Source organism: Schistocerca cancellata, chromosome 5 (genome assembly GCF_023864275.1).
Source record: "Schistocerca cancellata isolate TAMUIC-IGC-003103 chromosome 5, iqSchCanc2.1, whole genome shotgun sequence".
Lineage (NCBI taxonomy): Eukaryota > Metazoa > Arthropoda > Insecta > Orthoptera > Acrididae > Schistocerca > Schistocerca cancellata.
This window is the reverse complement of record NC_064630.1, coordinates 649,585,593-649,599,769: the sequence shown is the minus strand read 5'-3', so window position 1 is coordinate 649,599,769 and position 14,177 is coordinate 649,585,593. Positions and strand designations below refer to the sequence as shown.

The 14,177-nt window shown below is 45.1% G+C and overlaps 1 protein-coding gene across 1 annotated transcript in view; it reads left to right on the top strand.

Moving 5' to 3' along the window:
• Positions 1 to 14,177, top strand: part of LOC126188741 (acyl-CoA Delta-9 desaturase-like) — a 153,611-nt gene that overhangs the window by 101,837 nt on the left and 37,597 nt on the right. Inside the window, exons 4-5 of the mRNA XM_049930349.1 lie at positions 2,867 to 3,072; positions 13,873 to 14,058. Coding sequence (XP_049786306.1) covers positions 2,867 to 3,072; positions 13,873 to 14,058 — 392 coding nt within the window. The remainder of the gene's footprint in view (positions 1 to 2,866; positions 3,073 to 13,872; positions 14,059 to 14,177) is intronic.

Below are 14,177 nucleotides of genomic sequence, written 5' to 3'. Positions count from 1 at the left end.
TGTCCTCGAGGATTGCTTGGAGCTAGTGGTGAGATTTGCACGATGGACCAAGACGCTTCGTGCGGGGCGGGATGAGACTACAGATTTGCACCGCGTAGGTCGGCTGTTCATTGCTGAAGCCAGACAACTTGAGTGGTCTCGTTTCCTTAGACCATCGATGGACTGGCCAGTTATTATAAGTAGAGGTTGGGCTAAGTGAACAAACGCTGTGGCACTTACTGGCAAAATGTCTTAATATAAGGAAAAATTACGTCACTTTGGGTTCCACATCGATTCACCGACATACTGAAATGGTACTGGCATGTAGTGACTGGCATCCACCTTGACAGATATCGCAACAAACCGATGCATTTCTGCAACGTGTTGTCACTCCTTGATGAGACGTGGGAACGAGCTTACGAGCCTGGTTTAAAGTGTCAATCGAATGAATGACGGCACCCAGGTCAGCTACGTCTATAGAAATTTCATTAGAAACCCAGTCGGGTGAAGCTTATGCTGATTGTTGCATGCGACTCAGATGGTGGTATTGATACACATGTGCCTGAGGGACAGACCAGCAACAGTGACTACTATTGCCGACATCTAGAGTGACATGTGCGTCCTGCTATGTGGCACAAACGTCCACATTTATTGCGAGACGACCGCCCTGTCGTGTTGTTATGTCGCAAACAATGTCAAGCTCTCGTTGCAACGGGGCATTGGGAGGTCTAGGAACACCTTCCGTACACATCGCAAATGAGTTCTTGTGACTTGAATTTGTCTCCGCGAAGGAACCCCTCCGAGGCCTGACGTGGCATGTGTACTCCTCGCAGTAGGGCGCTTTGTCGCTGTCAATCAACAGTGTACGTCTTGCCAACGGTTCCCAACGACTTTCCAACACCTGACCAAAGGCAATAGATCAATAGATTTTGCAGTTAACTACACTGAAGAAACGTGATGGAGCTGCACGTGTTAGCTTATTAAATACTGCGTTACCACTTCTTTATTTTTGGACCTTGTATATAGAAGGTGTTTCAAAACCTACGCAACAAAAAAGAACGGTGATAGGTCGCGTCATGGTGGACAACTTTTGTTTGCTGACACTTTCCGGCGATGCCATGCGTCGTTTAAGACTGGTTATACCACTGAGAGGCAGTATGGTGTAGGCATTATGCACCGTTCGTATGCAGTTTGTGTTGCCTATCATGCAACAAGTGCGGTAGGACCAGCAAAATCCAAGCACCTGGTTCGTTTCCAAAATACCTTTCTCCGCTTAGAACCAATTGTTCTTACGATTTCCTTCTTGAAAATCACTGTGTCTCAGTATCAGTTTACTGGTGATCTTAGTAGCTCAATACCTGATTAGTAAACCCTGCTAGTTAGGTGAAATTTGCCCGCCCGGTTGGCCGTGCGGTCTAACGCACGGCTTTCCGGCCGGGAAGGAGCGCCTGGTACCCAGCACGAATCCGACCGGCGGATTTGTCTCGAGGTCCGGTGAACCAGCCAGTCTGTGGATGGTTTTTAGGCGGTTTCCCATCTGCCTCGGCAAATGCGGGCTGGTTCCCCTTATTCCGCCTCAGTTACACTATGTCGGCGATTGCTGCGCAAATAATTTCTCCACGTACTCGTACACCACCATTACCACGCAAACATAGGGCTTACACTCGTCTGGTGTGAGACGTTCCCTGGGGAGCGGGTGGGGGGGGGGGGGGTCCACCGGGGGCCAAACAGCACAATAACCCTGGGTTCGGTGTGGGGCGGTGGAGGGGTGAAGTGGACTGCGGTAGTCGTCGTGGGGTTGTGGACCACTGTGGCTGTGGCGGGGACGGAGCCTCTCCGTCGTTTCTAGGTCCGCGGTTCACATACAATACAGTAAAATAGGTGAAATTTCGTCTTCGTAGTTCTTTTGTATACTAAAGGACACCTAGCGTCACTGGAAAGCGTCGGTGAACATTTTCTCGCTAACAGAAGTTGTTTCCCATGACGAGGTCTATCACCCCTGGACTTTCGTCACAAAGACTTTCAAACACACTGTAAATGTAGAATGATAAGGATGAAACAATTTCCACCATTAATCAGTTACAATCAGCAGAAACACGGGGGTAGGACTTGGCTAAGACCATTTTGTAGGAGTACGAGCAGTTTTGGGAAGGTGATTACTTGAGAAACAAACGCCTTCTCTGTCTTTGGCTGGTTGGTGATAGTCCGCCCCATGTTTCAACATTACTGCGAAGATATGAGTGGGAAAGGGGTGTCATGGAAATAAACAATCAGGCGGCGCTGGGTAATAAGCTAGTGTTTCAAGCAATATTAAAAAACTACGTTCAAGGAGGACTGCAGGGATATTTACCCTTGTATTCAGGAGTGGTTCACTTGAAATTGGGGCTCCAGAGAGTAACACCTACATGACGAAATTCGGAGCAGCAAAGAAATTTTGCTGACGTAGAAGAATTGCAGAAGTTGCTTACTAAATGTGCGCCAACGGCCTTGCCGCAGTGATGACACCGGTTCCCGTCAGATTACCGAAGTTAAGCGCTGGGCTGGGGTAGCACTTGGACCAGTGACCATCCGGTCTGCCGAGCGCTGTTGGCAAGCGGGGTGCACTCAGACCTTGTTGGGCAAACTAAGGAGCTAATTGACTGAGATGCAGCGGTTCCGGTCTTGTAAACTGAAATACTGCCGGGAGAGCGGTGTGCTGACCACTTGCCCCTCCATATCCGTATCCAGTGACGCCTGTGGACTGAGGATGACATGGCGACCGGTCGGCTCCGTTGGGCCTTCATGTCTTGTTCGGGCTGAGTTTATTTTAGTTTTAGCTTACTAAAAGTAGCAAGTGCTTTTGTGGCCTGCAGAGCCGGAGTCTGAGGGCGCGTGTGTGCGTTTGCAGAACTGCCTGTACATTTGGGTGCGCGACCACCGGCAGCACCACAAGTACAGCGACACGGACGCCGATCCGCACAACGCCACCAGGGGCTTCTTCTTCTCGCACATAGGCTGGCTCATGGTGCGCAAGCACCCCGACGTCATCCGGCTCGGCAAGACCATCGACCTGACGGACCTCGACCAGGACGCCTTCGTCATGTTCCAAAAGAAGTAAGTGACACTTTTACTGGGGAAGTCTGAGTGGTTTGATACCGCCCGCCACGGCATCCTCTACTGTGCCAAACTTCCAATCTCGTACGAGGTGCATTCAAGTTCTAAGGCGTCCGATTTTTTTTTTCTAATTAACTACTCATCCGAAATCGATGAAACTGCCGTTACTTCTCGACGTAATCGCCCTGCAGACGTACACATTTTTCACAACGCTGACGCCATGATTCCATGGCAGCGGCGAAGGCTTCTTTAGGAGTCTGTTTTGACCACTGGAAAATCGCTGAGGCAATAGCAGCACGGCTAGTGAATGTGCGGCCACGGAGAGTGTCTTTCATTGTTGGAAAAAGCCAAAAGTCACTAGGAGCCAGGTCAGGTGAGTAGGGAGCATGAGGAATCACTTCAAAGTTGTTATCACGAAGAAACTGTTGCGTAACGTTAGCTCGAGGCGCGGGTGCGTTGTCTTGGTGAAACAGCACACGCGCAGCCCTCCCGGACGTTTTTGTTGCAGTGCAGGAAGGAATTTGTTCTTCAAAACATTTTCGTAGGATGCACCTGTTACCGTAGCGCCCTCGCTGTCCCAGAACATGGACACCATCATTTTTTCAGCACTGGCGGCTACCCGAAATTTTTTTGGTGGCGGTGAATCTGTGTGCTTCCATTGAGCTGACTGGCGCTTTGTTTATGGATTGAAAAATGGCATCCACGTCTCATCCATTGTCACAACCGACAAAAAGAAAGTCCCATTCGTGCTGTCGTTGCGCGTCAACATTGCTTAGCAACATGCCACACGGGCAGCCGTGTGGTCGTCCGTCAGCATACGTGGCACCAACCTGGATGACACTTTTCGCATTTTCAGGTCGTCATGTAGGATTGTGTGCACAGAACCCACAGAAATGCCAACTCTGGAGGCGATCTGTTCAACAGTCATTCGGCGATCCCCCAAAACAATTCCCTCCACTTTCTCGATCATGTCGTCAGACCGGCTTGTGCGAGCCTGAGGTTGTTTCGGTTTGTTGTCACATGATGTTCTGCCTTCATTAAACTGTCGCACCCACGAACGCACTTTCGACACATCCATAACTCCATCACCACATGTCTCCTTCAACTGTCGAAGAATTTCAGTTGGTTTCACACCACGCAAATTCAGAAAACGAATGACTGCACGCTGTTCAAGTAAGGAAAACGTCGCCATTTTAAGTATTTAAAACAGTTCTCATTCTCGCCGCTGGCGGTAAAATTTCATCTGTCGTACGGTGCTGCCATCTCTGGGACGTATTGACAATGAACGCAGCCTCATTTTAAAACAATGCGCATGTTTCTATCTCTTTCCAGTCCGGAGAAAAAAAATCGGAGGCCTTAGAACTTGAATGCACCTCGTAGTACCACTTTACAGCCAAAGCCTTTATTATTATGTTCTGGAACAGTACCAGCAAGACTTACTGTATTTTATGGTGTGTTATTGCACAATCTTTTATTATGATTGTACTGAGATCTTACGAGGGTGAGTCAAATGAAAACCTTAAATTTGTAATAACAAATCTAAATTTCGCGCCGTTATCCTGTAAGTTGGTAATCGTGCTACAAACAGCGTGCATAATGGCCTGTAGGTGGCAACATAGTGCAGATGCACACATACCGTCGCAGTATCAGTATAAAGATGGCCGCCACACTTGCGACTTGCACCAGGGAAGAAGAGTGTTCTGTTATTCGTTTTTTGCGTAGTGAAGGTGTGAAACCTACGGAAGATCATCAACGAATGAAGGTTCAGTACGGCGATGCATGTTTATCACAGCAGCAAGTCTACGAATGGAGTAGGAAGTTCGCATATGGTGTGACTTCAGTGGAAGATGCTCCTCGTCCAGATAAGGCACAACGAGTTGTGACTCCACAGAACATTGCAGCAGTTGAAGCCATAGTGAAGGAAAACCGTCGAGTGACACTGAATGACATTGCAGCATGTTTACAAATTAGTCATGGGTCAGCACACCACATTGTGCATGATGTGTTCCAGTTTCAAAAAGTGTCTGCGTGATGGGTGCCACGGCAGCTGACTCCTGAAATGAGAGAACGTCGTGTTGATGCTTGTGAAGGACTTCTTCGGCGCTTTGAACGAGAAGGTGATAGCTTTCTTGCAAGAATCGTTACTGGGAACAAAACTTGGATTCACTTCCACCAACTGGAAACGAAGAGAGGGAGCAAGGAATGGCGCCATTCCTCATCACCAAAACCAAAGAAGTTTCGAACAGAAACATCAGAAGGGAAGGTTATGCTGACTCTCTTTTGGGACGAAAAAGGCGTCATTTTGGAGCATTACATGCCTAGAGGGACCACTGTCACCAGTGCACCATACACAGATCTCCTAAAAAATCATCTGCGGCCTGCAATCAAATCAAAGCGACGTTGATTGCTGTCAGCAGGTGTCCTTTTGCAACATGACAATGCAAGGCCCCACACAGCCCGTACAACAGTTGCAGCAATCACAGACCTGCATTTTGAGTGTCTTCCTCATCCACCATACTCACCAGACCTTACCCCAAGTGATTTTCATATGTTTGGACCACTCAAAGACTCAATGGGAGGAAAGAAGTTCCGTTCTGATTGTAGACTTAGAGAAAGCTTTTGACATTGTTGACTGGAATACTCTCTTTCAAATTCTAAAGGTGGCAGGGGTAAAATACAGGGAGCGAAAGGCTATTTAAGATTAAGGAAAGGCAAACCTACGTTTCTAGCAGTTGTAGACTTAGAGAAAGCTTTTGACAATGTGGACTGGAATACTCTCTTTCAAAGTCTAAAGGTGGCAGGGGTAAAATACAGGGAGCGAAAGGCTATTTACCATTTGTACAGAAACCAGATGGCAGTTATAAGAGTCGAGGGACATGAAAGGGAAGCAGTGGTTGGGAAGGGAGTAAGACAGGGTTGTAGCCTCTCCCCGATGTTATTCAATCTGTATATTGAGCAAGCAGTAAAGGAAACAAAAGAAAAATTCAGAGTAGGTATTAAAATCCATGGAGAAGAAATAAAAACTTTGAGGTTTGCCGATGACATTGTAATTATGTCAGACAGCAAAGGACTTGGAAGAGCAGCTGAATGGAATGGACAGTATCTTGAAAGGAGGATATAAGGTGAACATCAACAAAAGCAAAACGAGGATAATGGAATGTAGTCGCATTAAATCGGGTGATGCTGAAGGTATTAGATTAGGAAATGAGACGCTAATGGTGACATCTCTTACGAATTACGAACACCTGTCTAGGATGGTACCCAAGCATTGGCGCAATCTGTCTTACATTGCGGAAACCAAATCGTGCAACCAACACTTGCTGGCGCACCCTTTGAAGACCTGACAGGATAGTCCAACCTTAAAATGCTCAACTTGTATTTCTTATAACTGCTTACAGGCAGTGTAAGGGGATAGAAAAGGTGTTTCTATTTCTTTCGACTGAACTGGTGCGCTCTTATGCCTGTCGCACGCATATGTGGCGTGTAGCTGCGGTTCCGAGGTAAAGAAACCCGACAACGACCGGGAGACCGGTGTTCTGAGCACATGCATCTCCGTGCCGCATTCAATGGCGTCATTGATGGAGAGTGACACGGCGCTCGGACGGGCCCAATGGGGGCATCTAGGGCCAAAACGTGGAACTTTTCCTATTTCCAAAAGTGCGGTTAGTACATAACTGTTCTCTGTACTACAAAAGCTAATATCAGTCATTTGCTGCGTTACGCTGTCTTGTAAGTGCGAATGATCAGCTACGTGGAAGTTTATAATTTTCCAAAATTCTGCGGATTATCCCATTTTATCGATAGGCTAGTTCTCTGCGTGGTTACAAGTATCGCTCATTCCCCTGGTGCCTTGATTTTCTTACGTCAGTGTGTGATAGTCTAACTTTTTCTCTTCAGGGGTAAATGAATCATGATGGAGGCCAGTTCCTGAAGGAAGAATTCGAAATAATTCGCTGTGGTATGGTAGTTATTATTATTGGCAACTTTACTATCGGGGCCCTTGAAGAACAGGCTTGGCTGATTGTACTTGCTATGATTTTCGTGAAAAGTGTTATATAAGTTTCGGATACTGTACTTCATGAAGTCTTCCTCAATCTGTACTATTTATTTCTTGCCGAAAGTACGTATTAATCCACGGACAGTTTTAGCAGCGTGTGTTCTTGTGCGAGGATTTTCGCCCTGTTATCTTGATTATTCTATTAATTCCATTTCTGTAACGCAAGCTGCCTTAGCATCGAAACTATGAAAACTACATCACATTCGCAGGACGACATTGGATGTTTATTAGGGTTTGTTACTGGAGTTGTTTTCTAAGCAGTCCGGACTAGCGTTTCTTGTAGTTGCTTCCAACTATATGACTCTTGGGACAGAATTCGTAGTAGTTTCTTCTGCTAATTCATGACTAGAGAGAGAGAGCGGTTCTCCTTTGTTTTGAACTTTGTCGTGTTGATGTGCCTACTGCATCACTACAATCACTCTTTCCTGTGACGAGCGGCTGGAAGAAAGCATGCAGCTGGTCGCCTGAGATGCACGAAGCTTTTTGCGCGATGATATTACCTACGGTGGACCTCAGCTAGGATTTCTTATCTATTCCTTTGAATATACAACAATAAATACGTAGAACTCGGCCCCCTATTTGAACTTCACGTATTCCAAAATGATGTTTACAAAAAATTGTTGTTGTTATTTATCTACGACAAAATGACAAACTGTTAACCACCTCCACCTTCCATCGCTCTTACAGCCACAGTTGTTAGTATGTAGCACTGCAGACAACTTCGTTTTATAGGAGACTAACAACTGTAGCTATAAGAGCAAACAAACTGAAGCAATGATTGTTTTCCTGCAAAGTGTGACTATTTCAATTAGCTTTCGTGTCTTTTTTATTGTTTTGTGTTTGTCATCATTTCATAACTGTTGGAGATGATTGTATTTCGAAACGTACTGCCTTTGTCTTTGTCTCGATATAGTGCCTCCTTTGTTTTGTTTTGAACTTTGAAATACGAAAAGAAATCCAGTCCAACAATAGTTTATTTACTGCAAACAATATCTCACAATATGAATCCTTATCTCAGTTAGTTGTTCAGTGTTGCCAGTCACAGGAAGCTGCCACTTCCGAAAGGAAAGTCAAAATAAGCGGTTATGAAACAATAACTACCTGAATGATCTAAGTGCATACCAACCATCATCATTGATTATTTGACTTTCAGACCGGTTTGTGTGTCACAAGCATGGACTAAAATGAGCATCACAGTCTTTCCAGCGCAACCAAGAAGTCTTACCAAGCAGCATACTAGACACAGAAAATTCCTTCTGGTGGGCATCTGCATTAATTCGCTTATATGGAGCACCAGAACGCACAAGGGTAAAAGGAAAAACATCGAGTCGATTTTATTGCTTCTTTGTTCCTTAAGTGATTCGACGGAGAAACAGAATTATAGTTGAGTCTCATGTGATTAAAATGAAGTGTATCTTGCCTGTCGTTAACAGGAACTGAATCTTTCGTGCAAGATCGACAGGAATGCTTGCTTCCTAAAGATTACAGTCGTGGTTAATAAGACATCGTCAGAGTCTTCATTCCCGTCTGAGTAGGTCCGAATATTTTTCCAGCATGCCTTATGAAGCCAAGTGAGTGACGTCCTTTGGCGTCCAACTGGAACACCGCACCACGCTGTTCGAAGCTGGATCTCCTCGATCAGCGATTGAAACTCTACTAATAGAACTAACGATACCAGAATCCATCAGAAAAAATCTGAGTCCGCGTGCGAAAGATATATTTTGTTTGTGAGCGGTCATTTTGTAAGGTACCTGAGAATGGTCATCTGACTATTGTATTAACGGCTAAGGGAAAACTTACGTCTGGTGTTCGTCATCTGTTCCTCGTACGCCATTAAATAGTACTATTTATTGTTGAAAATAAAAAGTCAGTATTAATCTTTGTCGTTATCTGTATGTACATAGCTTCATTAGAAAAGGACGTTAGAGGAAATATTTCTGCTCTGTTTAAGGAGCCATTCTAGCATTCGTCTGACCAATTTAGGGAAACCACTGTAAACGACAATTAATATGGCTGGAATACTCTGTTTCTGATACAGTCTTACTTACAGAACACTATCAATCCTGAAATACTGTCGTCAGGTATTGACTTATTTCACGACCATGTACAGCATGTTAACTTCTGCTGATAGTAATTTATTTTTGGCATGCAGCCAACTTTACCAAACTGACAGTACTTTGTGAAGTAGCCACTGTTGTCTATTGCGTTACTGTCTTTTGTACTTTCCTCTAATTCGTGCGGTTCATTTTCCTTGTAATAAGTATACGTAACTGTTGCAATGAGGATTTTATTAAACATATCAGTACATAAGACGATTTCCGTTTCGATTACAAACAGCATTTAAGACGTATTTATTTCCTTACAGGATATCTGTTTTCACGGAAACGTGAAGTACAGGTTAAGGTGCCTGCACTGCGGAAGACCGGCGGGGATTTCTAAATTCTTCGCCCCCCCCCCCCCCTCAACCCCCTCACGGGCTGTTGCTGCATTGTTGTTAGTGCTAAGTTTCCTTCCTCTGCTCCCCGCCCACAACCTTCTCTGGCAATCGGGGAGCTAAAAGTTACGACACTATACCATCGGTTATCCTAAGAAACAAGAAAAAAACATACAATTAGGATTCTTGTGAATTACTGTTGACAATCATTAGAAGAACTACTAAGAGAGCTGAATAGACTGCAAACTGGGGGGAAAAATATTTTCTGAATATGTTGTATAATATTCAATGTATGTCACATGTTATATCCTCACTGTATAGCAAAGGACATGCAAATTAGTATTAAGCATTGCCGTTCAATGTACTGATTAATGGATGTCTCAGAAAGAAATTGGAAGTGTCTTTAAGAGTCACAACAGACGTTGTAGATGCGGCGCGTACTGTAATAAAACCGGTTTTTACGTCACGGAGCAGGACTCATTGAGCTTACGCCAAGCGGCGCGTCTGACGTCAAGCTGGAAACCTGGAATGCCGCTGACCTAACTGAATATTACCGCAGCCGTACTGGTTCCGCCGCTCGAGTTGTGCGCTAAGCGTCTGTGACAGCGAAAGCGTACCGCCCCGGCTTGTCCCGCCGTATTTATGGCCCTGAGACATCTCCAGCTTTCGGTGGCGCCTTCAGCGGCACGGAAGTACTTTAAAATAGGTTCGTTAGTGGACAGCGCGACGCCGGTAGGAGCTTGGTGACCGGAACGTTAGTCAGTAAAGCCTTTATGTTCTGTGTACGTAACTGGTGTCCGGAAGAACGTTGCTATGCTTTTAAGGTAGAGGAATGTCTACTCCCTTTTTAGACGCGCTTCCTCACATATTCGAAATCATTAACATACTTAGTAAAATACCAACATTTCTCAAATATATTACGATATTTCTAATTTTCCTCTGTCTGCCACGTACACTCATGCTCATAAATTAAGGATAATTGCAGAATGTGGTGCCACACAACGTGGCACTACACAAAACTGGCGCTAATAGCATAGGCACATAGGGAACACACACGACACAGATCTGTAAATCCACGGTATTGGTGATAAGTTGAGAAAACCGTCTCGAAACACATGTGCTACAAAACGCCACTGTTTCCTGCGCATGTACCCTGACATCAACATGGGATATAATCACCATGCACACGTACACACGCCACACAACAGGTTGGCATGCTCTGGATCAGGTGGTCGAGCAGCTGTTGAGGTATAGCCTCCCATTCTTGCACCAGTGCCTGTCGGAGCTCCTGAAGTGTCCTAGGGGGTTGAAGACGTGCAGCGATACGTCGACCGAGAGCATCCCAGACGTGCACGGTGGGGCCGTGCGTTATCGTCCATCAGGAGGAAGGTAGGACGCACTGCACCCCTGAAAAGGCGGACATACTGGTGCAAAATAACGTCCCAATACACCTGACGTGTTACAGTTCCTCTGTCAAAGACATGTAGGAGTGTGCTTGCACCAATCATAATCCCACCCCACACCATCAAACCACGACCTCCACACAAGTCCCTTTCAAGAACATTAAGGGGTTGGTAGCTGGTTCCTGGTTCACGCCAGATGAAAATCCGGTGAGAATCTCTGTTCAGACTATACCTGGACTCGTCCGTGAACATAACCTGGGACCACTGTTCCAATGACCATGTACTGTGTTCTTGACACCAGGCTTTGTGGACTCTCCTGTGACCAGGGGTCAGTGGAATGCACCTTGCAGGTCTCCGGGCGAATAAGCCATGTCTGTTCAGTCGTCGGTAGACTGTGTGTCTGGAGACAGCTGTTACAACGGCTGCGGTAAGGTCCCGAGCAAGTCTACTTGCAGTACTCCGTGGCCGTCTGTGGCCACTGATGGTGAGATATCGGTCTCCTTTTGGTGCTGTACACTGTGGACGTTCGGTACTGTAGCACCTGGACACGTTTTCTCTCTGCTGAAATCGTTGCCATAATCTTGAGATCACACTTTGTGGCATATGGAGGGTCCGTGCTACTACCTGCTGTGTTTGACCAGCCTCCAGTCGCCCTAGTATCCCTAGTATTCTACCCCTCATAACGTCATCAATATGTGTTGTTTGAGCCATTTCCAACACACAGTCACCATTAGCACGTCTGAAAACGTCTGCACACTTAACTCGCTGCACCTTACTCTGACATGCACCAACACACCTCTGCGTATGTGGACTGCTGCCACCGCCACCGTGCGACGAACGCAGGTCAAATTCAGGGCATGGTCATACCCCGAGGTGATTTAATCCCGCAAACAGCCCACCAGAGCGTTGTTTCATCATGTATCAGCATTATCCTTCATTTATGAGCATGAGTGTATATTGCTGTGGCCATCAGTATAGTGTACGCAACAGAAATATTTCAATAGTATTCATTTATCAAGAGCATAGTGACGTCTATTCGCAAGCTCTAGTGAAAAAATCTTCCAAAAAACCATCTCGAAAAACTGTGACACGACCGCGTGATTAATTGCAAGTAATCTTTGTTGTGAAATTTCAGAATCCCTTGGGTTGTTCAAATGGCTCTGAGCACTATGGGACTTAACTTCTAAGGTCATCAGTCCCCTAGAACTTAAAACTACTGAAACCTAACTAACCTAAGGACATCACACACACCCATGCCCGAGGCAGGATTCGAGCCTGCTAATAATAAACCATGCACTATATAAATCATTCTTTCCTGCAATCTTAGCAATTTTCTGTATTCGAAGTTGTGATTCGTAATCCTGCATTCGAAAGATTAAAACTATTGTCCAAATGTCTTAAAGGAACAGGATCGGGAACATAAAGCTGGCGGCAGTTTCATAAAATCTGCTAACTCTGGGCGTTATTCAAGTGTATTTATAGCTTATGCTGTGTTATCAAACGTGTTTGGAGCCTTGGTGAGTAACCAAATTAGGATAACCCACTACAAATCTACTTTTAGGATTCAGCATTGTTCTTGTTCTTGCGGTGAAAAATATATTTTCCGTAATGACTGGTTTTACATTTAATAGATCACCTAGTGATAAGTGTCGAAGGATATGAAAGAGAACCAATAGTTGATAAGGAAGTGTGATAGCGCTGTAGACACTCCCTGATGTTCTTCAATCTGTACATACAGAAATTTGGAATGGGAATTAAAGTTCACGGACAATAAATAAAATAATGCACTTTTCCGATGACGTAATTCTATCAGAGATAACAAAAGGCTTGAAAGAGCGACTGGATGGAAGCAATAGTGTCTTGAAAAGGGTTATAAAATTACTATCAACAAGTGTAAAACAAGAGTAATGGAATGTATTCAAATTAGATCAGGTGATGCTGACATAATTAGATCAGGAAGGGAGACACTAAATGTACCCTATGTATTTTTTATGTGGACCGCAAGACGTAAAGAGTATATATAAAAATAATGGCAGCAGCAAGAAAATCGTTTCTAAAAAAGAAGAATTTGTTAACATCGATGTCTTGTCCAAAGGCGTTTGTGTGAAGTGTAACCCTGTACGGAAGTGGAACGTAGACGATAAGCAGTTCAGAAAGTGAAAGTGGAAGCTTTTGAAATGTGGTGCTACAGAAAAATGCTGAAGATTAGGTGGGTAGATAGGGTAACTAACGAGAAAATACTCAATATAACTGGGTATTAAAGAAATTTGTGGCATAACTGGACTAAAAGAAGGGATCTGTTGATAGAGCACAAAAAATGGTTCAAATGGCTCTGAGCACTATGGGACTTAACATCTGTGGTCATCAGTCCCCTAGAACTTAGAACTACTTAAACCTAACTAACCTAAGAACATCACACACATCCATGCCCGAGGCAGGATTCGAACCTGCGACCGTAGCAGTCGCGCAGTTCCGGACTGAGCGCCTAGAACCGCGAGACCACCGCGGCCGGCGATAGAGCACATTCTCAGATGTAAAGAATTCGTTAATTTGGTAATGGAGGGAAAATGTGGATGAGAGGAGGGAGGGGGAGGGGTAAAATTGTAGACGGAGATCAAGGAATAAATATTACAAGTAGGCTCAAATGTATGTTGGCTGTAATAGTTATTCAGAAGTGTAGAGGTTAGCATCAAATCAGTTTTCGCACTGAAGACCCTAACAGACTCACTTGTCATTTAAAACATGTTATTTGATTCATAAATTGTCCTGCTAATTCTATTCGTATTTGAACTCCATTTCGTCTGACGAGGCGTAGGTTACGAAATGGGAAGTCGATACTCTGACGAACCTCTCAAGCGTTATGTACTCACATTGTTTCTGACTTACCCGACGCGATCTTGTTGCAGGTACTATAAGACGCTGTACGCGATATTCTCCATCATGCTGCCTGTGGCCGTGCCAATCTACGCGTGGAACGAGCAGCCGTGGATTTCTCTGATGCTGTGCTATTTCACCAGAGCCATCCTAACCCTCAACATCACGTGGCTCGTCAACAGCTGGGCACACCTCTACGGCACCAGGCCGTATAACAAGTGAGTGCATGCAGTGAGCTACCGTGCAGACAGGTCCAACCAGCTCCACAACGTAACGTGCTACAAAAGAGAACGTGCCGTATTCTTTCTTTTAATGTCGTGAGTAATTGCACGTGCCA